Raw genomic sequence first — 27,615 nt, 5'->3', positions numbered from 1 at the left:
CTTGCAGCCCCTTCAGGTCCTGGCAGGCTGCTCTGAGCTCTGCCTGCAGCCTTCTCTTCTCCAGGCTCAACACCCCCAGCTCCCTCAGCCTGGCCTGGCAGCAGAGCTGCTCCAAGCCCCTGAGCATTCTCCTGGCCTCCTCTGGAGCCTCTCCATCAGCTCCAGGTCCTTGCTGTGCTGAGGGCTGCAGAGCTGCACCCAGCCCTGCAGGGGAGGTCTCAGCAGAGCAGGGTAAGGTCTCCTCTCTGGCTCTGTCCATGCTCTCTGCAGGGGACACTGTTTTCAGGAGCCTGCCAGAATGTGCACTCTGTGGTAGAGGCAGGGCTCAGACTCCTGCAGGCTGCCTTGTCTGTCCCTGTGCCACCTCCCCCAGGCTGCTGGCAGCTCAGGAAGGGATAACTGCCCCCAGCACGTGGATCTCTTTCCCATTGTGATGGTTGTCATGCTTGGGCTGGACAGCCTGGAAACTTCTGGAATTAGCTTCCAGCACCCCTTGGGTTGCAGCAGATGTGTGCAGCAGGAGGAGACTCCAGGGAGGAGGTCAGGAGTGATTTGTAACTGGAGGACTCAATGATGGAGCCAGAGTTATGTCAGATGTGGTGTGAGGGATCCCTGCTTGGGGCTTACTGCTTTTGTTTGTGTGGTCTTCTTTTGTCTCTTTCTAGGGGGAGAAGTATCCTTGGGATGCTGACACTCAGGGATGGATCCTGGGCTCTTTCTTCTATGGCTACATCATCACTCAGATTCCAGGAGGGTATCTGGCAAGCAAGATTGGGGGGAAGGCACTGCTGGGCTTTGGCATCTTTGGCACCTCTGTGTTCACCTTGCTGACTCCCTTGGCTGCACATCTGGGAGTTGGCTACCTCATAGCTGTCAGAGCCTTGGAAGGACTGGGAGAGGTAAACCTTGTCTCTTTGTTTAGTGAGCTTGAAAACACAGCTGAGCAGTTGATGAATGAACCCCAGTGAGTGGAGCCTGTGGGGGCAGTGTGCTGGAGGGGTGAAGGAGTTGTGGCAGTTTGAATGGCTTAGATCTAAGTTAGCTTTGGGGAAGGAACCAGGAAAACCTTTGCCCTGTGGTTTAGTCTAAGCTTCTCCTGTTTCAGCCTAAGCTTTTCTGTGGGGACAGGCTGAGGGAGTTGGGGCTGTGCAGGCTGGAGAGGAGAAGGCTCCCAGGAGACCTCATTGTGGCCTTCCAGGATCTGCAGGGGGCTCCAAGAAAGCTGGGGAGGGACTTTGGAGGGTGTCAGGGAGGGATAGGACTGGGGGGGATGGATCCAAGCTAGAGGAGGGGAGATTGGGATTGGCTGTGAGGAAGTTGTTGCCCATGAGGGTGGTGAGAGCCTGGCACAGGCTGCACAGGGAGGTGGTGGCAGCCTCCTGCCTGGAGGTGTTTGCAGCCAGGCTGGAGGTGGCTGTGAGCAACCTGCTGTGGTGTGAGGTGTCCCTGCCCATGGCAGGGGGTTGGAGCTGGCTGAGCCTTGAGCTCCCTTCCAGCCCTGAGAACTCTGTGATAAGGACCCCTGAGCCAACACTGGAGCTGCCCCTCCTTGACTGTCAGGACCCAGGAGCTCAGAGCTGCACTGTTTGTGTTCTTGCAGCTTTTCCAGCAGACACAGAACCAAAAGCAGCAGAAATTAATTCTGCCTCCTTCCTCCTGTGCCTGGCACACTATTTTGTAGTGGTTTCTTGCTGAACAAGAGGGAGATTGTGCTGCTGCTTTATAATGAGAGCTACCCTTTGCAACATGCAAAGGTGAGAGAGACAGAGAGCTGCTGGGGAGAGTCCCAGGCAGAGGCAGGAGGATGCTGAGGGGACTTGAGCATCTCCCCTGGGAAGAGAGACTGAGAGCCCTGGGGCTGTTTAGCCTGCAGAGGAGAAGGCTGAGAGGGATCTGATCAATGTCTCTCAAGAGCTGAGGGCTGGGGGTCAAGGGGAGGGGGCCAAGCTCTTGTGGGTGCTGCACAGCAAGAAGCCAAGGAGCAATGGAGACAAACTTGAGCAGAGAAGGTTTCAGCTGCCCAGGAGGAGAAACTTCTTTGTTGTGAGGGTGAGGGAGGCCTGGAGCAGGCTGCCCAGAGAGGTTGTGGAGTCTCCTGCTCTGGAGCCTTTCCAACCCCCCCTGGCTGCATTGCTGTGTGGCCTGCCCTGGGTGCTGCTGCTCTGGCAGGGGCTGCACTGGATGCTCTCTGCAGCTCCCTTCCAAGCTCTGATGCTCTGTGGTGCTGTGCTGTGTGAAGGGAGCTGTGGAGTGGTCACACCTCACCAGGACCCACTGTTCTTTTCCAGGGTGTCACCTTCCCAGCCATGCACTCCATGTGGTCCTCCTGGGCCCCCCCCCTGGAACGCAGCAAGCTCCTCAGCATCTCCTATGCAGGTGAGAGGTTCCCACACTGGGGATGGATTAGCCACTTGTACTGCAGTCTCAGGGAGGATTGACTTGAGCCACAGGGATTGGTGCTGGGAAGTTCATTCAGTGTTTGATCTGGGCAGCATTACATGGGATTAAAGCTGGCTGTGCATTCATTATCTTCATTTATTCACAGCCCTTTGTGCCCCTGGTTGAAGGCATTTGATCTGCAGCCAAGTACAAACTGCAAGCTGACTTTGGTATGGAAGTGCTGCAGAGAGTTACTGTGGAGACCCTGAGCAGAAGGGAGGGTCAGGGACACTAAACAAAAGAGCCTGGGCAGAGCCACAGGGTTTGGGTTGGGTTTTCAATTGTGTACTTGCAGCAACCCAAGGAAGAACATAGCCAAGGCCCAAGGTCTTGCTTACAGGAGCTCCTTGTCAGAGTGCAGTACTGCAGCTCCTTTGAGGTATTGTGTGTGTGGAAGGTTTGACAGCAGATTTACTTCTTTGAAGGGATTTGACATCACTCAAGGCTTAGTGATGCAAAGCACACTGAAAGCACAACACAAATTCACTTCACACCTAGCAAAAGGCAGCAGCTGCAGCACACCTTGGCAGTGCTGGTGGTGTAGGTTGGATGTTAGAAGGGGAGCCTGGGGTGCAGCAAGAGAAGTGTGGCCAGCAGGGCTGGGGAGGTTCTGCTCCCCCTCTGCTCTGCCCTGCTGAGAGCACAGCTGCAATCCTGGGTCCAGTTTGGGGCTCCCCAGCTGAAGAGAGACAGAGAGCTGCTGGAGAGAGCCCAAGGCAGAGGCAGGAGGATGCTGAGGGGACTTGAGCATCTCCCCTGGGAAGAGAGACTGAGAGCCCTGGGGCTGTTTAGCCTGCAGAGGAGAAGGCTGAGAGGGATCTGATCAATGTCTCTCAAGAGCTGAGGGCTGGGGGTCAAGGGCAGGGGGCCAAGCTCTTGTGGGTGCTGCACAGCAGTAAGACAAGGAACAACAGGTTCAAACTTGAACATGGAAGATTTCACCTCAGCAGGAGGAGGAACTTCTTTATGGTGAGAGTGCCAGAGCCCTGGAGCAGGCTGCCCAGAGAGGTTGTGGAGTCTCCTTCTCTGGAGCCTTTCCAACCCCCCCTGGCTGCATTGCTGTGTGGCCTGCCCTGGGTGCTGCTGCTTTGGCAGGGGCTGCACTGGGTGCTCTCTGGAGCTCCCTTCCAGCCTCTACCATCTGTGATTCTGTGAAAGGATTTCTCAAACACTGGAGCAGGCTTCCAGTGAGGTGATCAAATTCCCATCCCTGGAGGTGTTTGAAAGAGGCAGAGAAGTGGTGCTAAGGGCCATGGTTTAGCAGCAGCCTTGGTAGAGGTAGAGGATGTTTGGACTTGATGGTTTTCAGGGTGTTTTCCACCTGAAACAATTCAGTGTTTGATGCTGAGCATCCCAGTGCTGGGAATGCCTGCAGGTTGCCTGGAAGGAATGTGTGGCTTTAAGGCAGCTCAGGTCTGGTGCTGTTGTAGGGATTCTGTTGTGGGTTGCTTAGCTTTTTCACTTCATGTTGGGCTGAGCCAGGTGCTCAGTCCCCTCACACTGCTCTGGCCAGCTCAGGGAGACAGTCACACTTCTAATGAGCAAGGGGTGAGAGGTGAGATGTGGGTAAGAAGCCCAGCAGGAGCCAGCAGTGAGCACTTGCAGCCCAGAGAGCCAAGCCGAGCCTGGGCTGCAGCAAGAGAAGTGTGGCCAGCAGGGCAGGGAGGGGATTCTGCCCCTCTGCTCCAAGGGTGAGAGTCACAGGAGCAGAGGCAATGGTTCCAAGCTGTGCCAGGGGAGGTTCAGGCTGGATGCTGGGGAATATTTCTGCACTGGAAGGGCTCTCAGCCATTGGAATGCTCTGCCCAGGGCAGTGCTGCAGTCACCATCCCTGGGGGTGTTCCAGCAGCTGTGGAGCTGGAGCTCAGGGACATGGCTTAGTGCTGAGCCTGCAGTGCTGGGTCAGGGGCTGGACTGGTAGAGCCTGGAGGTCTCTTCCAAGCAGGTACATTCTGTGATTGTGTACTTACACCAGCAGCTGATCCACTCAACTCTGAATACCTCCCTATCTAAAGCAGAGGTCACCCTTGGGTCCCCTTTGTGCTGAGATAAAGCCAGCCTGCTTTGCAGAGCTGTGCATTCTTCAGGAGCCTCATGGATGCAGTGCTCCTGCTGTCTCCCCTCAGCCTTTGTCTGGTTGCAGGCTTTATTGCCCAGTCACATTGCTCAGTGCAGCATTCCTGGGGGCAGGTGACAGATGCAGCTTTCTACAGAGAGTCACAAGGGTTGGAAGGGAGCTCAAGGATCAGCCAGTTCACACTAAGAGCAGGTTGCTCACAGCCACCTCCAGCCTGGCTGCAAACGCCTCCAGGCAGGAGGCTTCCACCACCTCCCTGGGCAGCCTGTGCCAGGCTCTCACCACCCTCCTGGGCAGCAACTTCTTCCTCACAGCCAATCTCAATCTCCCCACTTCTGATTCTGCTCCATCCCCCCAAGTCCTATCCCTCCCTGACACCCTCAAAAGTCCCTCCCCAGCTTTCTTGGAGCCCCCTGCAGATCCTGGAAGGCCACAACGAGGTCTCCTGGGAGCCTTCTCCTCTCCAGCCTGCACAACCCCAACTCCCTCAGGCTGTGCTCACAGCAGAGCAGCTCCAGCCCTCTGCTCCTCCTCGTGGCCCTTCTCTGGACACCTTCCAGCCCCTCCAGAGCCTTCCTGGCACAGAGGCTCCAGAACTGGCCCCAGAGCTGCAGCTGTGGTCTCAGCAGAGTGGAGCAGAGGGGCAGAATCCCCTCCCTGCCCTGCTGGCCACACTTCTCTTGCTGCAGCCCAGGCTCTGCTTGGCTCTCTGGGCTGCAGGTGCTCCCTGCTGGCTCCTGTGAGGTTCTCCTCCACCATTCCTAGTCAGACTTGGTGTTGCTTCTATGAGGATGACAAGTGTGTTCACATAAGGAAATAATGGTTTGGTTTACTCACTGTAGTTAATATTAATTCTGTCTGAGTGTTCTTAATTGACCTGGGCTTCATCAGGAGGACCACAGAAACCACAGCTACAGTGTCTCAAGCAGCTAGGTCAGTCTAATGGCTCACTTACGCCAGCAGCAATGAAGCCTTCAGATTTCCTTCCTCCCATTTCCTCACTTCCCTCCTAGTCAAGTGTCTCATTCCTCTCATTGTGCTGTTTCAGGCACTCATCAGACCCTTCCAGGAGCCTGCAACCAACCCAATGCAGCAGAAAGCTTTCTCTCTCCTTTTAAAACCACAGAATCACAGAGCTGTCAGGGCTGGAAGGGAGCTCAAGGCTCAGCCAGCTCCAGCCCCCTGCCATGGGCAGGGACACCTCACACCACAGCAGGTTGCTCACAGCCACCTCCAGCCTGGCTGCAAACACCTCCAGGCAGGAGGCTGCCACCACCTCCCTGGGCAGCCTGTGCCAGGCTCTCACCACCCTCATGGGCAACAACTTCCTCACAGCCAATCTCCATCTCCCCACTTCTCCTTTTGCTCCATCCCCCCCAGTCCTATCCCTCCCTCACACCCTCAGCAGTCCCTCCCCAGCTTTCCTGGAGCCCCCTGCAGATCCTGGAAGGCCACAATGAGGTCTCCTGGGAGCCTTCTCCTCTCCAGCCTGCACAGCCCCAACTCCCTCAGCCTGTCCCCATCGCAGAGCAGCTCCAGCCCTCTGCTCCTCTTGTTAGTGGATTCAAGCTGCTTTAGAGGCAGTCTTGGAGCGTGGCAGGCAGCACCCAGGCTAAACAGGCAGCACAGGGTTGGGATTGACTTCTGCAGTCAGCAGCTGGGAGCTCTGCTTCTGTGTTTGTGGAGCTCTCTGCTGTTGCCCTCCTGAGCAGAGGCTGTGGCCTTGAGTGGCCAATTGTTAGTAGCCATGGGTGGATAAGGCTGAGGAGATAAGGATAAGGCTGTCTAAACTGAGGAGAGTGTTTCCTCTGCCCCTCCTTGGCCTGGCTGGCAGCCACGTGGCTGTGGCTTCGTTAATCATGGTCATGTTGATTGGGAGCTGGGTGAAGGAAAGGAGTCAGAGAGCTGTGGTCAATGGGATGGAGTCCAGCTGCAGGCCTGAGGCTAGTGGAGGCCCTCAGGGGTCAGGACTGGCACCAGAGCTGCTCAATAGATTCATCAAGGGCCTGGATGAGGGCACAGAGAGCCAGTGGTGGTACAGAGAGCCAGTGGTGGTGACAAGGCTGTTCTGCAGGAGCCAGTGGTGGTGACAAGGCTGTTCTGCAGGAGCCAGTGGAGAAAAAGGGAAAAAAATAGAATTTTTTAAAATTTAATTTTTTAAAATAAAAATAAAATTGGAATCAAATTAAAATTGTAATCAAGTAACAATTGTAATCGAGTTAAAATTTAAATAAATTTAAAATTAAAATGAAAATTAAATAAAAAATGAAAAGCAAATAAAAAAATGAAAAGCAAATAAAAAAATGAAAAGCAAATAAAAAATTAAAATCAAACCCAAATGAAAATCAAATATAAAATCAATTAAAATGGTTTAAAAATAAAATTTAAAAGTTAAAATAAAAGTTACATTAAATTTTAAAATCAAATTGAAAATAAAATTAAAATCAACTATAAAATCAATTAACATGTTTTAAAATTAAAATTTTAAAATTAAAATAAGATTAAAATATTTTTTAAAATTAAAATCAAAACAGAATCCAAATTAAAATCTAATCACAATTAAATCAAGATGAAAATCAAATATAAAATCTATTAAAATGTTCTTAAATTAAAATTTAAAATTAAAATTAAATAAAAATAATTAAAGATAAAATTGGAATCAAAAGTAAAATCGAATCAAAATTAAATCAGAATGAAAATCAAATATAAAATCCAAAATGTTTTAAAATGAAAATTTAAAATGAAAATAAAATAAAAATAATTTTAAAAATAAAATTATAATCTAATAAAAATTAAAATCCAATCAACATTAAATCAAAATCAAAATTAAAATCAAATATAAAGTCCAAAATGTTTTAAAATTAAAATTTAAAATGAAAATGAAAATAAAATCAAAATAATTTAAAAAATAAAATTATAATCTAATCAAAATTAAAATCTAATCAAAATTAAATCAAGATGAAAATCAAATATAAAATTGAAATGTTTTAAAATTAAAATTTTTAAATTAAAATAAAATAAAAATAATTTTTAAAAAATTAAATTGAAATAGAATCAAAACTAAAATCTAATCAAAATTAAATCAAGATGAAAATCAAATGTCAAATCAATTAAAATTTTTCAAAATAAAAAAATTTAAAAGAAAAATAAAATTGAAATCTAATCAAAACTGAACTTGACTCAAAAGTGAATTCCAATCAAAACTGGAATCGAATCAAAACTGGAATCCAGTCACCAATTGAGAGCAAATCAAAACTGGAATCCAGTCACCAATTGAGAGCGAATCAAAACTGGAATCCAGTCACCAATTGAGAGCGAATCAAAACTGGAATCCAGTCACCAATTGAGAGCGAATCAATACTGGAATCCAGTCACCAGTTGAGAGCGAATCAATACTGGAATCCAGTCACCAGTTGAGAGCAAATCAAAACTGGAATCCAGTCACCAATTGAGAGCGAATCAATACTGGAATCCAATCACCAATTGAGAGCGAATCAATACTGGAATCCAGTCACCAATTGAGAGCGAATCAATACTGGAATCCAGTCACCAGTTGAGAGCGAATCAATACTGGAATCCAATCACCAATTGAGAGCGAATCAAACTGGACTCCAGTCACCAATTGAGAGCAAATCAAAACTGGAATCCAATCACCAATCGAGAGCGAATCAATACTGGAATCCAGTCACCAATTGAGAGCAAATCAAAACTGGAATCCAGTCACCAGTTGAGAGCGAATCAAAACTGGAATCCAGTCACCAATTGAGATCAAATCAAACTGGAATCCAATCACCAATTGAGAGCGAATCAATACTGGACTCCAGTCACCAATTGAGAGCGAATCAAAACTGGAATCCAGTCACCAATTGAGATCAAATCAAACTGGAATCCAATCACCAATTGAGAGCGAATCAAAACTGGAATCCAGTCACCAATTGAGAGCGAATCAAACTGGAATCCAGTCACCAATTGAGAGCAAATCAATACTGGAATCCAGTCACCAACTGAGATCAAATCAATACTGGACTCCAGTCACCAACTGCGATCGAATCAATACTGGCCTGCAGTCACCAACTGAACTCGGCTCAAACATGAAAATGGACTCAAGCATTCCATTCCAATCCCGTCCAAGTGGAACCGAGGCCTGGCGTTCAGTGACCTGTCGGCGGCGCTGCAGATGCATTGCAGTGGCCCTAAGAGCGCAGAGCAGCGGCACTGGGACTGAGATCTCAGCCGGCAGTGAAGCGCGGCGGGCGGGCGGGCGGGCGCTGCCCTCGGGGCTGAGAGGCTGCTGAGGGAGCGCTGATGGCTCTTCCCCTCCGCTCTGTGTCCGGCAGGTGCTCAGCTGGGGACCGTCGTCTCCCTGCCGCTCTCTGGTCTGATCTGCTACTACCTGAGCTGGGTTTATGTGTTCTACATATTTGGTAAGTGGTTTGCCTTCGGGGTCGCTCTCACAGGCTTTGTGCGTTGTAAAGCAGCTGCGAAGGTGTTCAAGCCCAGGCTGGCTGAGGCTCTGGGCAGCCTGATCCAGTGTGGGGTGTCCCTGCCCATGGCAGGGGGGTCGGAACTGGATGATCCTTGTGGTCCCCTCCAGCCCTGACTGATGGCTATGAGTCTCTGACACATCCCTGGGAGGAGAGGCTGAGGGAGCTGGGGTTGCTTAGCCTGCAGAAGAGGAGGCTCAGGGGAGACCTCCTTGCTCTCTCCAGCTCCCTGAAGGGAGGTTGCAGCCAGGTGGGGGTTGGGCTCTTCTCCCAGGCAAGCAGCACCAGAACAAGAGGACACAGTCTCAAGCTGTGCCAGGGGAGGTTTAGGCTGGAGGTGTGGAAGAAATTCTTCCTAGCAAGAGAGATTGGCCCTTGGGATGTGCTGCCCAGGGAGGTGGTGGAGTCACCTTCCCTGGTAGTGTTTAAAAAGAGCCTGGCTGAGGCACTTGGTGCCATGGTTGAGTTGATTGGATGGTGCTGGGTGAGAGGTTGGACTCTGATTTCTGAGGTCTTTTCCAACCTGGTTAATTCTATTGTACTAAGGCCAGGCTGGATGTGGCTGTGAGCAACCCGCTGTAGTGTGAGGTGTCCCTGCCCATGAGGGGGGTTGGAACTAGATGATCCTTGTGGTCCCCTCCAGCCCTGACTGATACTATGATACTAAAGTGTCTCCAGAAGCTTAACTCCAAGCCTTGCAAGGGCGTTTGGCACCGCAAGGTTGCTGCTTCCTTAGTGCCGGGAAGTGAGAGAAGTGTAGAGCTCAGCAGATTCCTCTGCCCGCAGCTCTGCTTCCAGGGAGCCACTGCTCGGTGAGTGGCACCGCGGCTGGGACAAGCCAAATGCTCTTAACTGCCCTGTTTGAAGTGTGAAACGGAGTTAATCTCCTTAACCCCAGGACTGAACTTCCACTCGGAGTGAAAGAAGATGTGGGAAGCCACTGCTGCTTCACATGGAAGCTGTGTGGAGACTTCTCCCTAGGAGGCACAGGGATCTGACAGGGTGCCCAGAATGCAAGGCAGAGCACAGTGGCTGCCACTTGGGCTCTGGAGGAGGCTCAGACACAGAGAATCTTTTCTAAGAGCAGGTCTGAGGTCTAACTTTGAGAGGTGCTTCCTGTAGGGCTGTTCAGTGAGGCTGCACCTGGAATACTGCATCCAGCTCTGGGCTTCCCAGTTCAGGAGAGAGACAGAGAGCTGCTGGAGAGAGTCCAAGGCAGAGGCAGGAGGATGCTGAGGGGACTTGAGCATCTCCCCTGGGAAGAGAGACTGAGAGCCCTGGGGCTGTTTAGCCTGCAGAGAAGGCTGAGAGGGATCTGATCAATGTCTCTCAAGAGCTGAGGGCTGGGGGGCAGGAGGCAGGGCACAGGCTCTGCTCAGCTGCACCCTGGGGTAGGACAAGGAGCAGTGGATGGAAACTGCAGCACAGGAGGTTCCAGCTCAGCATCAGGAGGAACTTCCGCCCTGGGAGGCTCCCAGAGCCCTGGAGCAGGCTGCCCAGAGAGGTTGTGGAGTCTCCTGCTCTGGAGCCTTCCCAGCCCTGTCTGGATGTGTTCCTGTGTGCCCTGTGCTGGGTTCTCTGCTCCTGCTCTGGGGGTTGGACTGGGAGCTCTCCAGAGGTCCCTTCCAGCCCCTGACAGCCTCTGAGCCTGTGAGCCTGTCTGAGCTGTTCCATGTTGTGCATGGGGAAGGGAGAAGCTGAATCAAAGACAAGGGTTGGGCTTTTCTCAGCAAAGCCATCTCCAAGTTCTGTATGAACCAAAAGGGCTCCAAACAGAGAATTCAGATTCTGAGCTCCAGTGTTCTCTGGAGGCAGAGTTGGTTTGGACTCTGATTATTGAGAAGTTGCTGCTTTCCAATGAGTGTTCTGGGGTCTGGCTTAAAGAATCACAGAGTCACAGAACTGCCAGGGGTGGAAGGGAGCTCAAGGCTCAGCCAGTCCCAACCCCCTGCCATGGGCAGGGACACCTCACACCACAGCAGGTTGCTCACAGCCACCTCCAGCCTGGCTGCAAACACCTCCAGGCAGGAGGCTTCCACCACCTCCCTGGGCAGCCTGTGCCAGGCTCTCACCACCCTCATGGGCAACAACTTCTTCCTCACAGCCAATCTCAATCTCCCCACTTTTAGTTCTGCTCCATCCCCCCCAGTCCTATCCCTCCCTGACACCCTCAGCAGTCCCTCCCCAGCTTTCCTGGAGCCCCCTGCAGATGCTGGAAGGCCACAATGAGGTCTCCTGGGAGCTTTCTCCTCTCCAGCCTGCACAACCCCAACTCCCTCAGGCTGTGCTCACAGCAGAGCAGCTCCACTGCCTCACCACCCCCAACCAGACCAGGCTGCTCTGAGTCCCAGCCTTCTCAGCAGAGGGCTGGCTCCCCAGCTGAGCTGTGTGTGGTGGCATTCCCTCTGTGCACACCAAGTGTGATCACACTGGGTGTGGGTTTGCCTTCCCCCTGGATGTTCCTCATCCTTTGTGACTGCTCCATGTGACTGATAAAAATCCCCCCCCTCTGTGTCTGCAACTTTCTGCCTGGGGCAGGCAAGTGGCCAAACTAAAAACAACCCCAAAGAAGCCCTCCCAGCACTTCCCTGCTTACTCATCCTTCTTGTTTATGAGCTCCACATGTGCTTTGCTCAGCTGCTTGGGGGCACTGCTGTGTGTTAGCAGGTGGGAGAATAAGATCCAGCACAAATAATATTCATTAAGAGTCTATTGAGAGTATTTGGAATGAGCTTCTAAAGCACCTGAGAGAGTTATTCACTTGGTAGAACTGCCTAATGTGTTTGTTGCTCCCTCTCTTCACCTCCCCCAGGTGCCCTTGGTGTGCTGTGGTTCATCTTCTGGATGTGCTTGGTCAGTGATACACCAGAGAGGCACAGGAGCATTGCACATGCTGAAAGAGAATACATCCTCTCTTCCCTGAAAGATCAGGTACAGCCCTCTGCTGTGGTCTGACCACAGGAAAAGTAGAGCTTGGTGGTCATAGAGCCACAGAATGGTCTGGGCTGGGAGGGAGCTGCAGAGCTCAGGCAGCCCAAGCCCTCTGCACTCAGCAGGGACAGCCCCAACTCCAGCAGCTTGCCCACAGCCCTCTCCAGCCTCCCCTTGCACAGCTCCAGGCAGGGAGCCTCAACCACCTCCCTGGGCAACCTCTGCCAGGCTTCCACCACCCTCCTGCTCCAAGCCCCTGAGCATTCTCCTGGCCTCCTCTGGAGCCTCTCCATCAGCTCCGGGTCCTTGCTGTGCTGAGGGCTCCAGAAGGTGTCCAGAGGTCCCCTCCAGCCCCTAACACCCTGTGAGGACACTGCTATGGCCTCTTTCTCTTCCCTTTTTCTAGCTTTCCACCCAGAAGTCCGTTCCCTGGAGGCCCATCCTGCAGTCCCTGCCGCTCTGGGCCATAGTTGTGGCACACTTCTCTTACAACTGGACCTTCTACACCCTCCTTACACTCTTGCCCACGTACATGAAGGAGATCCTGAGGTTTGATGCACAGGAGGTGAGCACAATCAAACTGTAGCCACTGTTCTGAGACAAAGAGGTCAAGTAGCAGAGATCCTCCCTGCTCATAGAGCAAGCTGCTTAAGAGCCTTGGGCTGGCAATGGGTAGCTGGGCAATGGTCAAATCAACCTCACAGTGAAGTGGCTGCATCAGAAATGTTGCTGCTTTGGAAGTTCCACTCCTGCTTTGTGCAGGACATCTCTGACATGTAGCTTAGTGCTGGGTTTGGAGCTCCTTTGTTTCTGGTTGGAGGTGCAGTTAACCCTCCTTGAACTGCTCTGCTTTCAAACAGTAACTGCAACAGGTTGTTGGGTTTTCCCCTCTGTCACATGCTTTGTGTCACTGATTCAGGTTTTACAGCTTCTCTGGGGGCTCCTGAAATACTGCTTGGCCCTCTTGGCTTTTGCCCTCTTGGCTTTTGCCCTCTTGGCTTTGCCCTCCTGATTTTTGCAGAGAAGACTTAGAAGGGATCTGATCAATGTCTCTCAAGAGCTGAGGGCTGGGGGGCAGGAGGCAGGGCACAGGCTCTGCTCAGCTGCACCCTGGGGTAGGACAAGGAGCAGTGGATGGAAACTGCAGCACAGGAGGTTCCAGCTCAGCATCAGGAGGAACTTCTGCCCTGGGAGGCTCCCAGAGCCCTGGAGCAGGCTGCCCAGAGAGGTTGTGGAGTCTCCTGCTCTGGAGCCTTCCCAGCCCTGTCTGGATGTGTTCTGTGTGCCCTGTGCTGGGTTCTCTGCTCCTGCTCTGGCAGGGGGATGGGCTGGAAGCTCTCCAGAGGTCCCTTCCAACCCCTGGCATCCTGTGAGCCTGTGCAAAGCTTCTCCAGCTCAAGTGAAAAGGTGCTCATGAATTCCAAGAAGCTCAGTGCAGTCTTCTCCTGGTTTAACACATGAGGCTGACTCTGCACACTGTGCAGGAAAGAGGTGATGCTAGCTGCCTGGGGAGGAAAAGATGAGGAAGCTCAAGTGTTAGAGGAGAAGGAGGCAGTAGGGGAAGCTGCAAAATGGCTGGAAAAAAAACCCCAAACTAGGTGAAGCTGCTGGTTGGGCTCCTTCCTGTGCCTCCTGAGGGGATGTCTGCATCAAGTCATTTGCTCCCACAGCCCCCAGCTCCTCTCCTCTGTACAACACCTTTGCATGAAGAGCTAACAGGTTCTGCTGTGAAGTGCTTTTCCAGGACTCTGGGTGGTGTTCCTTATTTCAGAGTGACTTAGGAGTTCTGGCTGCTGAGAGCATCCAGAGCCTTGCACAATGGTGTTTGGCTGACTCTGTTGCTACACATTGAGGTGGAAATTGCATTACTCATTACAGTATTACACAGTTGCTCCTATCAGAGGCTCAGAGGGTGTCAGGGGTTGGAAGGGACCTCTGGAGAGCTCCCAGTCCAAGCCCCCTGCCAGAGCAGGAGCAGAGAACCCAGCACAGGGCACACAGAACACATCCAGACAGGGCTGGGAAGGCTCCAGAGCAGGAGACTCCACAACCTCTCTGGGCAGCCTGCTCCAGGGCTCTGGGAGCCTCCCAGGGCAGAAGTTCCTCCTGATGCTGAGCTGGAACCTCCTGTGCTGCAGTTTCCATCCACTGCTCCTTGTCCTACCCCAGGGTGCAGCTGAGCAGAGCCTGTGCCCTGCCTCCTGACACTTTACTATAGCCCACCACTTTCCCTCCCATAATAAAGAGTCTGGATAAGAACAGTCCTAGAATCACAGGATGCAGCCCAGGAGGCCATTGGCCTTCTTGGCCACAAGGACACTTTGCTGGCTCATGGTGAACTTGTTGTCCATCAGCACTCCCAGGTCCTTCTCCATGGAGCTGCTCTCCAGCAGTTCAACCTCTCACCTGTCCTGCTGCAGGGAGTTATTCACAGAGCCACAGCAACATCCAGGCTGGCAGAGAGCCTCAGGGTCCCCAAGCCCAACCATCAACCCTGCTCTGCAAGGCTCAGCCCTGAACCACAGCCCCAAGCCCCACAGCCAAAGCACCTTCAAACACAGCCAGCCCTGGGGACTCCACCACCTCCCTGCCCAGCACATCCCAAGCCCTGACCACTCTGCTGCCTAAGCTCCACTCTCAACCTCCCCAGGGGCAGCTTGAGGCTCTGCCCTCTTCTTCTCTCACTAATGCCCTGGGAGAAGAGAGCAGCAGCAGCCTCTGCACAAGCTCCTTGCAGGGAGCTGCAGGCAGCCAGGAGCTCTCCCCTCAGCCTCCTCTCTTTCCCACTAACCATCCCCAGCTCTTTCAGCCTCTCCCCAGCAGATTGCTTCTCCAATGATTTCTTCCTCCCCATCTCAAGCCTCCACATTTGCCCTTGCTGAGCTTCATGAACCTCTCCCCAATTCTCCAGCCCACCCAGTGCTGTGTCTCCTCTCCCTGGGTGTCTCTCCCCTGATGATACCAACCACATTTATCTGGATGGATCATCTTCACACCTCTGCCTCACTGCCTCTTAATGCTTAATGATTTTTGTTTTGGGTTGGGCTTGGTTTGGATTGGGTTTGGTTTGGTTTCATTTGGGTTTGGTTTGACTGGTGTTTGGTTTGATTTGGGTTTGGTTTTAGTTTGGTTTGCTTTTGGGTTGGATTGGATTTGGATTGGGTTTGGTTTTGCTTTTGTGTTGGATTGGTTTTGGTTTGGGTTGGTTTTAGTTTGGTTTGGTGCTGGGTTGGGTTTGGTTTGGGGTTGGTTTGGGTTTGGTTTGGTTTTGGCTTTGGTTTTGGTTTGTATTTGGGTTGGTTTGGAGTTGGGTTTGGGTTGGTTTGGGTTTGTTTTTGGCTTTGGTTTGGTTTTGGGTTGGGTTTGGGTTGGTTTTGGGTTGAGTTTGGTTTGCTTTTGTGTTGGGGTTTGGGTTTGGTTGGGTTTGATTTTGGGTTGGTTTTGGTTTGGCTTTGTGTTGGGGTTTGGGTTGTGTTGGGTTTGGTTTTGGGTTGGGTTTGGTTTGGCTTTGCGTTGGGGTTTGGGTTGGGTTTGGTTTTGGCTTTGGTTTGGGTTTGGTTTTGGCTTTGTTTTGGGTTTGGTTTGGCTTTATGTTGGGGTTTGGCTGGGTTTGGGTTGGCTTTGTGTTGGGGTTTGGTTAGGTTTGGTTTGTGTGGGGTTTGTGTTGGGGTTTGTGTTGGGTTTGGTTAGATTTGGTTTGTGTTGGGGTTTGGGTTGGGTTTGGTTGGGTTTGGGTTGGCTTTGTGTTGGGGTTTGGTTAGGTTTGGTTTGGGTTGGGGTTTGTGTTGGGGTTTGTGTTGGGGTTTGTGTTGGGGTTTGTGTTGGGGTTTGTGTTGGGGTTTGTGTTGGGGTTTGTGTTGGGGTTTGTGTTGGGGTTTGTGTTGGGTTTGGTTAGGTTTGGTTTGTGTTGGGGTTTGGGTTTGGCTGGGTTTGGTTGGGTTTGGGTTGGCTTTGTGTTGGGGTTTGGGTTGGGTTTGGCTGGGTTTGGGTTGGGTTTGGCTGGGTTTGGGTTGGGTTTGGTTGGGTTTGGGTTGTTGTTTGTTTCTTGCACTTTGAGTTATTCTCTCAGTGTTTGGCTGTGGGGTGTTTGCTTTGTTGCTCTGGTTTGGGTTTTTTCTCCCTGCAGAACGGTTTTCTGTCTGCCCTGCCCTACTTTGGGTGCTGGCTGTGCATCATTCTCTCTGGGCAAGTTGCTGATTACCTGAGGGAGAAGCAGAACTTCTCAACTGTTTGTGTTCGGAAGTGCTTCACCCTGATAGGTAAGGCCCAAGGCTCAGCTCTCTTGGGAACAGCTCTCAGGACCCATGTGGGGCAAAGGAAGGGCTTGGGAGAGCAGTGTGACCTTCTGCTGGGGGGTTAAGCAGGATGGTGCCTGGCTTGAGAGCAGCTGGAGCTCCTCTCCTACAAGGACAGCCTGAGGGAGTTGGGGTTGTGCAGGCTGGGGAGGAGAAGGCTCCCAGGAGACCTCATTGTGGCCTTCCAGGATCTGCAGGGGGCTCCAAGAAAGCTGGGGAGGGACTGCTGAGGGTGTCAGGGAGGGATAGGACTGGGGGGGATGGAGCAGAACTAGAAGTGGGGAGATGGAGATTGGCTGTGAGGAAGAAGTTGTTGCCCAGGAGGGTGGTGAGAGCCTGGCACAGGCTGCCCAGGGAGGTGGTGGAAGCCTCCTGCCTGGAGGTGTTTGCAGCCAGGCTGGAGGTGGCTGTGAGCAACCTGCTGTGGTGTGAGGTGTCCCTGCCCATGGCAGGGGGCTGGAGCTGGCTGAGCCTTGAGCTCCCTTCCAGCCCTGCCAGCTCTGTGATTATTTGTGTGTCAATTGCTCAAGTGGAAATCTCTTTTCCCATTAAGAAATAACAATCCAGAGGCTTATTGGATAAGAGAATGATCAGGGATGGCCAAAAGCTTTGTTTTGAGGTCAAGATGCATCCTTCTTACAGGCAGGCTGACAGAGGCTCAGGTGGCAGCACCATCACAGTGCTGGGCAGCATGATCCATGCCAGTGACCTTCCCCAGCAGAGCTGGGATCTTGTTCTGCAGGAGCCTGTGCACAGAGCCACAGAATGGCAGAGGCTGGAGGGCACCTCCAGAGAGCATCCAGTGCAGCCCCTGCCAGAGCAGCAGCACCCAGGGCAGGCCACACAGCAATGCAGCCAGGGGGGGTTGGGAAGGCTCCAGAGAAGGAGACTCCACAACCTCTCTGGGCAGCCTGCTCCAGGGCTCTGGGAGCCTCACAGTGAAGAAGTTTCTCCTCCTGGTGAGGTGGAGCCTCCTGGGTTCCAGTTTGTGCCCAGTGCTCCTTGTCCTGTCACAGGACACCACTGCAAAGAGACTGTTTCCAGCCCTTAGCTGCTCAGGAGCATTCATAAGGCAGTTCTGGGCTGCCCAGTTCAGGGGGGAGAGGAATACACCAGAGAGTGATCAACAGAGGCTTATGAGGATGCTGAAGGGACTGCAACATCTGTCTGGTGAGGAAAGGCTGAGAGCCCTGGGGCTGTTTGGTCTGGAGAGAAGGCTGAGAGGAGATCTTATCAGTGGCTGTAAGGACCTGAAGGGTTGGTGTCAAGAGGAAGGGGCCAGGCTCTTTGCAGTGCTGTCCTGTGACAGGCCAAGGGGCAGTGGATGGAAACTGCAGCACAGGAGGTTCCAGCTCAGCATCAGGAGGAACTTCTGCCCTGGGAGGCTCCCAGAGCCCTGGAGCAGGCTGCCCAGAGAGGTTGTGGAGTCTCCTGCTCTGGAGCCTTCCCAGCCCTGTCTGGATGTGTTCTGTGTGCCCTGCCCTGGGTGATGCTGCTCTGGCAGGGGGCTTTGACCTCGATCTCCAGAGGTCCCTTCCAACCCCTGACATCCAGTACTGTGTCTCCCTGGGGCAGGATCCCCTGGCTTGCATCCCCTCTGGAGCTCCTCCCAGGCACAGTGTGGTGCCTGCAGTGCAGTGCTGGGTGCCCTGCACTAGGTGGTGGAAGTCCTGTAGGAGCTGTGTGCACAGCTCAGAGCCTCTGGCAGCCTGCTGGGAGAGCTCCACTGACCCTGAGCTTTCTGTCTTCAAGGCATGATTGGGCCTGCAGCGTTCCTGGTGGCAGCAGGCTTCACAGGCTGCAACTATGAGCTGGCTGTTGTCTTTGTGACCATATCAACCACCCTGGGAGGATTCTGTACCTCTGGCTACAGCATCAACCACCTGGACATAGCCCCCTCGTGAGTACTGCTGGGGCTCTGGCTGCTGCCTGTGGCACAGCCAGGAGCACCCCGGTGTGGGGAAGCTCTCTGTGTGCTGCTGGCTGCCTGGGGGTTGTGCAATGGACCTTGTGCTGCCCAGGCCTGGAGGGGAGGCACTGGCAGTGACTCAGCTCTGCAGGCTCGGAGCACTGGCAGGCAGGGCAGGCTTGGCAGAGGCCATGAGGTGCAGGGCAGTTGGGCACAGTCCCAGTTTTGATCCTGGGCCATGGCATTCCTGTAGCTCTCCCTGCTGGGGGTTTGTCCTGCTGCATTCATGGCATTAACAGGGCAGTGGGGGTTGGAATGCACTGGGATGGAAGGGACCTCCAAAGGTCACCCAATCCAAGCCCCCTGCAGCACCCCTCACTGAGCTCAGGCTGCTCAGAGCCCCCTCCAGCCTGACCTTGGATGTGCCCAGGGATGGGGCATCCTCCACCTCCCTGGGCAGCCTGTGCCAGGCTCTCACCACCCTCCTGGGCAACAACTTCTTCCTCACAGCCAATCTCAATCTCCCCACTTCTAGTTCTGCTCCATCCCCCCCAGTCCTGTCCCTCCCTGACACCCTCCAAAGTCCCTCCCCAGCTTTCTTGGAGCCCCCTGCAGATCCTGGAAGGCCACAATGAGGTCTCCTGGGAGCCTTCTCCTCTCCAGCCTGCACAACCCCAACTCCCTCAGGCTGTGCTCACAGCAGAGCAGCTCCAGCCCTCTGCTCCTCCTCCTGGCCCTGCTCTGGACACCTTCCAGCCCCTCCAGATCCTTCCTGGCACAGAGGCTCCAGAGCTGGCCCCAGAGCTGCAGCTGTGGTCTCAGCAGAGCAGAGCAGAGGGGCAGCATCCCCTCCCTGCCCTGCTGGCCACACTTCTGCTGCTGCAGCCCAGGAGAAGCTGCCCAGCAGCTCATTTTCAGCCCTGCTCTGCAGACCTGCCACTTCTTGCTGCCCCATTTCAGATGGGAGGCTCCACTGGGCCCAGGGAGTGGCAGAGGCATTTATCTGCAGCAGGCAGGGAGCCTTATCAGGACTGCAACTCATTTCAGAGCCACTGGGCCATGCCCAGAGGCATTTACCCTGCCAGAGGTCTCTGGAGAGCAGGGAAGCTGTTAGCTGATGTTTGGGTTTGGAAGTGTGAGCTGGCTTGGTGCTGAGTGGGGTCTGCTCTGCTCACAGGCTGTGGCTGGAGCCTTGCTCTGTGGGTGCTGAGGTGCCTGAGGGAAGCTTCCACACTTCCACATTCCCTTCCTAAAGCCTAACTCACTCAGAGTCCCTTCCTGAGCTAAGAAGGCTCAGTGCTGCCTTCATAAGCAGGTCAGGGGTGGTGTCACTGGGGTGCTGGAGCTCAGGCTGGAAGGCACTGCTGTGCTTCCCAGGGCTGTGGAGTGACTCCCAAGAGCAAGAGCCAGCTGCAGGCTGGGGAGGGGCTGCTCTTGCTCAGGACAAAGATGTGCCTCTCATGCCTGGGGGGCTCTCCTCACCCTCTGCTCTGCACTGCTCAGGCCTCACCTGCACTGCTGGCTCCAGTGCTGAGCAACCAGCTCAGGAAGGACAAAGAGCTGCTGGGGAGAGTCCAGTGCAGGGCCACTGAGGTGATTAGAGGACTTGGAACCTCTGCCCTGCGAGGGAGGGCTGAGAGAGAGGGATCTGTTGAGCCTGGGGAACCTGAGAATCATTGCAGCTGGAAAAGACCTTCGAGGTCACCAAGTCCAACCATGACCCAACCACCACAGCCACTGAGCTGGATCCTGAAGGGCCTCATCCACAGCTCCTGGGACACCCCCAGGGATGGAGGTGCAGCTCTGCAGCCCTCAGCACAGCAAGGACCTGGAGCTGATGGAGAGGCTCCAGAGGAGGCCAGGAGAATGCTCAGGGGCTTGGAGCAGCTCTGCTGCCAGGCCAGGCTGAGGGAGCTGGGGGTGTTGAGCCTGGAGAAGAGAAGGCTGCAGGCAGAGCTCAGAGCAGCCTGCCAGGACCTGAAGGGGCTGCAAGAAGGCTGCAGAGAGACTGTTGGCAAAGGCCTGCAGGGACAGCAGCAGGGCCAAGGGCTGCAAAGCAGAGCAGAGCAGCTTGAGCTTGGAGGTGAGGAAGAAGTTGTGCAGCAGGAGGGTGGTGGAAGCCTGGCAGAGGCTGCCCAGGGAGGTGGTTGAGGCTCCCTGCCTGGAGCTGTTGAAGGGGAGGCTGGAGAGGGCTGTGGGCAAGCTGCTGGAGTTGGGGCTGTCCCTGCTGAGTGCAGAGGGCTTGGGCTGCCTGAGCTCTGCAGCTCCCTCCCAGCCCAGCCCATCCTGTGGGGACTCCACCAGCTCCCTGGGCAGCCTGTTCCAGCCCCACACCACACTGTCAGCAGAGCAATGTTTCCTGATGTCCAATCCAAGCCCCCCTGGCACAACCCAAGCCCATTTTTTCCTCATCCTCTCACTGGCTGCTTGGGAGAGGAGACCAACAGCAGCCTGACTCCAACCTCCTTCCAGGTAGCAAAGGGGAAGCTGGGGGGGGGATCCTGGTAATGCCTACAAACATCTGAGGGGTGGGAGTCAGGGGGATGGCGCCAGGCCCTTGTCAGTGGTGCCCAGTGACAGGACAAGAGGTATTGGGCATGAGCTTGGCATAGGAAGTTCTACCTCCACAGGAGAAGGAGCTGCTTTACTTTGAGGGTCCCAGAGCCCTGGAGCAGGCTGCCCAGAGGGGCAGTGGGGTCTCCATCTCTGGGGACTTTCAAGGCCCACCTGGATGTGTTGCTGTGTGAGCTGCCCTGGCTGATGCTGCTCTGGCAGGGGGCTTGGGCTCAGTGATCTTCAGAGGTCACTTCCAAGCCCACCCATTCTGTGCTGGGTGCACACAGCACAGCCTCTGGGAGCAGAGCTGTGTGCTGGAATTCTTCTGCAGTGAATGAAATGGCAAACCCAAGCCTCTCCCTCTGGGGAGGAGATTCTCTCTCTGCTCCTTTGACAGTGCTGAGGCCATGATCTCTTCCTGCTAACCAGCCTGGAGGGCTCACTGAGAGACAGCTCCTTCCTCCTCTGCTAAAGTCAGCCAGCCAGGAATATTCTCTGACCCTTCAGCCAGGGAAGCACAGAGCTGCCAGGGCTGGAAGGGAGCTCAAGGCTCAGCCAGCTCCAACCCCCTGCCATGGGCAGGGACACCTCACACCACAGCAGGTTGTTCACAGCCACCTCCAGCCTGGCTGCAAACACCTCCAGGCAGGAGGCTGCCACCACCTCCCTGGGCAGCCTGTGCCAGGCTCTCACCACCCTCATGGGGAACAACTTCTTCCTCACAGCCAATCTCAATCTCCCCACTTCTGGTTCTGCTCCATCCCCCCCAGTCCTTTCCCTCCCTGACACCCTCAGCAGTCCCTCCCCAGCTTTCCTGGAGCCCCCTGCAGATCCTGGGAGGCCACAATGAGGTCTCCTGGGAGCCTTCTCCTCTCCAGCCTGCACAACCCCAACTCCCTCAGTCTGTGCTCACAGCAGAGCAGCTCCAGCTCTCTGCTCCTCCTCGTGGCCCTTCTCTGGACACCTTCCAGCCCCTCCAGATCCTTCCTGGCACAGAGGCTCCAGAACTGGCCCCAGAGCTGCAGCTGTGGTCTCAGCAGAGTGGAGCAGAGGGGCAGAATCCCCTCCCTGCCCTGCTGGCCACACTTCTGACATCCAATCTCAATCTCCCCACTTCCATTTTGCTCCATTCCCCCCAGACCTTTCACTCCCTGAGCATCTGACCCTCCAGGGCTCTGTGCTCAGTGGCTGGAAGGTTGAGTTCTTCAGGCTCTCCTCTCCCTTCAGTGTCTCTCACAAGTCTGCCCTTGTGGTACAGCTTCCAACATGACTCTGTGGCTCTTGCAGCACTGCTGGGAGAGAGCTCTGCAGTTGTCTGGAGCCGAGGTGCTGCCACTGAGGTGCTGAGCAAGCTGCCAGCCTTTCCCAGGCAGTTTTCATGGCCTGTGGTGCAGAGCCATGCACCTGTGGCTGCTGAGGCACCACCTGCACAGGGCAGCCAGCCTCAGAGTGCAGCTGCAGCAAAGGCAACCTGCAGAACTGGTTCAGTCAGACACCTTCCCCTGGCCCCACAGAGAGCTGAGGGCAAGGACAGCCTGCAGCACTCTCAGCTCAGGTCTCTGGAACCTCTGCTTTGGGATCACAGAGCTGTTTCAGTTGGCAAAGACCTCTAAGGTCAGAGTCCAGGCATCAGCCCAAGACCACCATGGAGAGACCTCTAAGGTCAGAGTCCCTGCAGGCATCAGCCCAACCCCACCATGGCCACTAAGCCCTGTCCCCAGATGCCACCTCCACAGGTTGCCTCCAGGGATGGGGACTCCAGCCCCTCCCTGGGCAGCCTGTGCCAGTCCCTGACCACTCTTCCAGCAAAGAACTTTTTCCTCCTGTCCAACCTAAGCCTCCCCTGCTGCAGTTTCAGACCATTCCATCTTGCTCCATCACCTGAGACTGGGCAGACCAACCCCCAGCTCACTCCAACCTCATTCCAGGGAGCTGTAGAGTGCACTGAGGTCTCCCTTCAGCCTCCTCCAGGCTAAACAACCCCAGCTCCTCAGCTGCTCCTCAGCAGACAGCTTCTCTGCCCCTCTCAGTGAGGGGATGTGCATCCACACTGGTGCCACTGCCTTCCTGGCAGGCTCTTGCTAGCAGAGATCCTTGACCTGACCCTGACTGTTCCCAAACAGCATCCTCTCATGCTCCTTGCTCACCCTCTCCCCCTCCTTCCTCACCCTCTCCCCCTCCTTCCTCACCCTCTCCCCCTCCTTCCTGACACTCTCATCCTTCTTGACCACCTTCTCACCCTCCTCCCTCCCCCTCCTCCCTCCCCCTCCTCCCTCCCCCTCCTCCCTCCCCCTCCTCTCTCCCCCTCCTCCCTCTCCCTCCTCCCTCCCCCTCCTTGCTGTCTTCCTCCCTCAAGGCATCTGCTGCTCATTTTCTGCCTTTCCCAGTGGGTGGCTCCATGCCTCAGTGTCTGCCTGTGGCTCAGCAAAGGAGCTGTGGGTTTGGATGATGGATCCTGGGTTGTGCAGGCTGGAGAGGAGAAGGCTCCCAGGAGACCTCATTGTGGCCTGCCAGGAGCTGCAGGGGGCTCCAGGAGAGCTGGGGAGGGACTGCTGAGGGTGTCAGGGAGGGACAGGACTGGGGGGGATGGAGCAGAACTAGAAGTGGGGAGATTGAGATTGGCTGTGAGGAAGAAGTTGTTGCCCATGAGGGTGGTGAGAGCCTGGCACAGGCTGCCCAGGGAGGTGGTGGAAGCCTCCTGCCTGGAGGTGTTTGCAGCCAGGCTGGAGGTGGCTGTGAGCAACCTGCTGTGGGGTGAGGTGTCCCTGCCCAGGGCAGGGGGTTGGGACTGGCTGAGCCTTGGGGTCCCTTCCAGCCCTGGCAGTTCTGTGATTCTATGACCCTTAAGGTCATTGTTTGCCTATCAGTGCTGTGTCCAGTGCTAGACCATGGCCCTCAGTGAGCTGAGCTGGTAGCAGAGCAAACCCCCAGCCACTCTCAGTGGAGTATTTGTGTTTCAGTCTCTCTGTGTGGCCAAAACGAGGCAGTGTGAGATCAGCTCAGGCAGAGCTGCTCCCAGGGCTGATAGGAGCAGTTCATGGCACAGCTTTCCCAATTTCTCTTGCAGGTATGCTGGGATTCTGCTGGGGATCACCAACTCCTTTGCTACCATCCCAGGCATGGTGGGGCCAGTTATTGCCAAGAACCTCACTCACAATGTAAGTCTCCTCACAGCTGTTGCCTTTGAGCTCCCCTGAAGGGAAACTGTCTCTCCAAGTGTGCAGTCAGGAAGTGAGGTCTGGCACTACAGGCCCATGGCTGTGGGTGACTTCATTCCCAGCCTGCATTATAGAGCCACAGAATGGGCTGGGAGGGAGCTGCAGAGCTCAGGCAGCCCAAGCCCTCTGCACTCAGCAGGGACAGCCCCAACTCCAGCAGCTTGCCCACAGCCCTCTCCAGCCTCCCCTTCAACAGCTCCAGGCAGGGAGCCTCAACCACCTCCCTGGGCAACCTCTGCCAGGCTTCCACCACCCTCCTGCTGCACAACTTCTTCCTCACCTCCAAGCTCAAGCTGCTCTGCTCTGCTTTGCAGCCCTTGGCCCTGCTGCTGTCCCTGCAGGCCTTTGCCAACAGCCTCTCTGCAGCCTTCTTGCAGCCCCTTCAGGTCCTGGCAGGCTGCTCTGAGCTCTGCCTGCAGCCTTCTCTTCTCCAGGCTCAACACCCCCAGCTCCCTCAGCCTGGCCTGGCAGCAGAGCTGCTCCAAGCCCCTGAGCATTCTCCTGGCCTCCTCTGGAGCCTCTCCATCAGCTCCAGGTCCTTCCCAATTCAGGATGCAGATGTCAAGAGGAGGCTGCTGGATTCTGGTGTGGGCCCTAAGGCATGGGGGGCACAGAGCTGTGGCTGTGTTGGTTTGGAGGGAGACTGTTTGCAGAGGCCCGCAGGGACAGGACCAGGGGCAATGGCTTCAAAGTAGAGAAGGGCAGCCCAGGGAGGTTGTGGACTCTCCTCTGGAGCCTTTCCAAGCCCACCTGGATGCTTTGCTGTGTGGCCTGCCCTGGGTGCTGCTGCTCTGGCAGGGGCTGCACTGGCTGCTCTCTGGAGCTGCCTTCCCACCTCTGCTGTGCTGTGATGCTGTGAGATGAATGTTGTGCATCTCAGGTGAGGCTCTGCTGCAGCTGCTCTGCTGCAGTCCTGCAGGGACTGCCTGTGCCAGCTCTGCCATCACACTGAAGCACACTCCAGGCATGGTTCCATCTCCATGTCAGCAGGAGTCTGTGCTGCTAGGAACCCTCCCTGCAGAGCACTCACCTTGGGACTGCAAGTGTGGCAGGGGCTGGGAAGTCTCTTCCTCTCGAGGGAGGAGCCTGTGAATCACTTCCCTTCGGTGTGCAGGTCTGGAGCCACTTTCTCTGGAGGCTTGGAGTCACTTTCTCTTGAGGCTTGGAGCCACTTTCTCTTGAGGCTTGGAGCCACTTTCTCTGGAGGCTTGGAGCCACTTTCTCTGGAGGCTTGGAGCCACTTTCTCTGGAGGCTTGGAGTCACTTTCTCTTGAGGCTTGGAGTCACTTTCTCTTGAGGCTTGGAGCCACTTTCTCTTGAGGCTTGGAGCCACTTTCTCTTGAGGCTTGGAGCCACTTTCTCTTGAGGCTTGGAGTCACTTTCTCTTGAGGCTTGGAGCCACTTTCTCTGGAGGCTTGGAGCCACTTTCTCTTGAGGCTTGGAGTCACTTTCTCTGGAGGCTTGGAGTCACTTTCTCTTGAGGCTTGGAGCCACTTTCTCTTGAGGCTTGGAGCCACTTTCTCTTGAGGCTTGGAGTCACTTTCTCTTGAGGCTTGGAGCCACTTTCTCTTGAGGCTTGGAGCCACTTTCTCTTGAGGCTTGGAGCCACTTTCTCTTGAGGCTTGGAGTCACTTTCTCTTGAGGCTTGGAGCCACTTTCTCTGGAGGCTTGGAGCCACTTTCTCTTGAGGCTTGGAGCCACTTTCTCTTGAGGCTTGGAGTCACTTTCTCTTGAGGCTTGGAGTCACTTTCTCTGGAGGCTTGGAGCCACTTTCTCTTGAGGCTTGGAGTCACTTTCTCTGGAGGCTTGGAGCCACTTTCTCTTGAGGCTTGGAGCCACTTTCTCTTGAGGCTTGGAGTCACTTTCTCTTGAGGCTTGGAGCCACTTTCTCTTGAGGCTTGGAGCCACTTTCTCTTGAGGCTTGGAGCCACTTTCTCTTGAGGCTTGGAGTCACTTTCTCTTGAGGCTTGGAGCCACTTTCTCTGGAGGCTTGGAGCCACTTTCTCTTGAGGCTTGGAGCCACTTTCTCTTGAGGCTTGGAGTCACTTTCTCTTGAGGCTTGGAGTCACTTTCTCTGGAGGCTTGGAGCCACTTTCTCTGGAGGCTTGGAGCCACTTTCTCTGGAGGCTTGGAGCCACTTTCTCTGGAGGCTTGGAGCCACTTTCTCTTGAGGCTTGGAGCCACTTTCTCTGGAGGCTTGGTGTCACTTTCTCTGGAGGCTTGGAGCCACTTTCTCTTGAGGCTTGGAGTCACTTTCTCTTGAGGCTTGGAGCCACTTTCTCTGGAGGCTTGGAGTCACTTTCTCTTGAGGCTTGGAGTCACTTTCTCTGGAGGCTTGGAGCCACTTTCTCTGGAGGCTTGGAGTCACTTTCTCTTGAGGCTTGGAGTCACTTTCTCTGGAGGCTTGGAGCCACTTTCTCTGGAGGCTTGGAGCCACTTTCTCTGGAGGCTTGGAGTCACTTTCTCTGGAGGCTTGGAGCCACTTTCTCTTGAGGCTTGGAGTCACTTTCTCTTGAGGCTTGGAGTCACTTTCTCTTGAGTGTGGAGGCTTGGAGTCACTTTCTCTTGAGGCTTGGAGTCACTTTCTCTGGAGGCTTGGAGCCACTTTCTCTGGAGGCTTGGAGTCACTTTCTCTGGAGGCTTGGAGCCACTTTCTCTGGAGGCTTGGAGCCACTTTCTCTTGAGGCTTGGAGTCACTTTCTCTGGAGGCTTGGAGTCACTTTCTCTTGAGTGTGGAGGCTTGGAGTCACTTTCTCTTGAGGCTTGGAGTCACTTTCTCTGGAGGCTTGGAGCCACTTTCTCTGGAGGCTTGGAGTCACTTTCTCTGGAGGCTTGGAGCCACTTTCTCTGGAGGCTTGGAGCCACTTTCTCTGGAGGCTTGGAGTCACTTTCTCTGGAGGCTTGGAGCCACTTTCTCTGGAGGCTTGGAGCCACTTTCTCTGGAGGCTTGGAGCCACTTTCTCTTGAGGCTTGGAGCCACTTTCTCTTGAGGCTTGGAGTCACTTTCTCTTGAGTGTGGAGGCTTGGAGTCACTTTCCCTGGAGGGTGGAGGCTTGGAATCCCTTGGGAGTGTGGAGGCTTGGCCTCACTTTCCCTTGAGTGTGGAGGCTTGGAATCCCATGGGAGTGTGGAGGCTTGGAATCCCATGGGAGTGTGGAAGCTTGGAATCCCTTGGGAGTGTGGAGGCTTGGCCTCCCTTTCCTGGAGGGGGAGCTGCAGCTGCCTGCTGGGCTGTGCTGTGTGTTTACCTCTCCTCTCTGTGTCCTTCTCTCCACAGAACACCGTGGCAGAGTGGCAGACCGTGTTCTGCATTGCTGCTTCCATTAATGCCTTTGGAGCCCTTTTCTTTGCTTTGTTTGCAAGTGGAGAAGTTCAGGACTGGGCAGTCAGTGGCTACCACTTGCACAGAAACTGAAGGAGCTGTGATGAAAGCCCAAAGCTCTGCTGGAGCCCAGTGTGCTGGGACTGTGTGACCAGACAAGTGCCTTCCCTGGGATGCCTGGGAGCCTCCAGAGCCTGTCAGTTCCCAGTGGTTTATCTGCATCTCTTTTGTACCGAAGGGCATCTGGCAGCACATCTCTGCTAGTCCCTCACAAGAAGCTGCTTGGATTCAATGGAACAGTTTCCTGCTAGGATTGACAGCAAATACATGGTCAGAGACAAGGTTTTAAGCTGCTGTGCTAGGCTCACTTCTTCCCAGTGTTCC

General features: G+C 54.5%; 1 protein-coding gene across 1 annotated transcript in view; it reads left to right on the top strand.

The window, feature by feature from the left end:
• Nucleotides 1-27,367, top strand: part of SLC17A5 (solute carrier family 17 member 5) — a 36,058-nt gene extending 8,691 nt beyond the window's left edge. Inside the window, exons 3-11 of the mRNA XM_054162486.1 lie at nucleotides 666-899; nucleotides 2,289-2,376; nucleotides 8,854-8,940; nucleotides 11,813-11,931; nucleotides 12,338-12,496; nucleotides 16,058-16,190; nucleotides 17,979-18,126; nucleotides 23,759-23,849; nucleotides 27,187-27,367. Of these exons, the coding sequence (XP_054018461.1) occupies nucleotides 666-899; nucleotides 2,289-2,376; nucleotides 8,854-8,940; nucleotides 11,813-11,931; nucleotides 12,338-12,496; nucleotides 16,058-16,190; nucleotides 17,979-18,126; nucleotides 23,759-23,849; nucleotides 27,187-27,324 (1,197 nt within the window). The 3' untranslated portion in view covers nucleotides 27,325-27,367. The remainder of the gene's footprint in view (nucleotides 1-665; nucleotides 900-2,288; nucleotides 2,377-8,853; nucleotides 8,941-11,812; nucleotides 11,932-12,337; nucleotides 12,497-16,057; nucleotides 16,191-17,978; nucleotides 18,127-23,758; nucleotides 23,850-27,186) is intronic.
• The last annotated feature ends 248 nt before the right edge of the window (nucleotides 27,368-27,615 follow it).

This window comes from Dryobates pubescens, chromosome 6 (assembly GCF_014839835.1).
Source record: "Dryobates pubescens isolate bDryPub1 chromosome 6, bDryPub1.pri, whole genome shotgun sequence".
NCBI classification, from domain to species: domain Eukaryota; kingdom Metazoa; phylum Chordata; class Aves; order Piciformes; family Picidae; genus Dryobates; species Dryobates pubescens.
The sequence above is the reverse complement of the archived record's forward strand: the minus strand, read 5'-3'. Positions and strand labels throughout refer to the sequence as shown.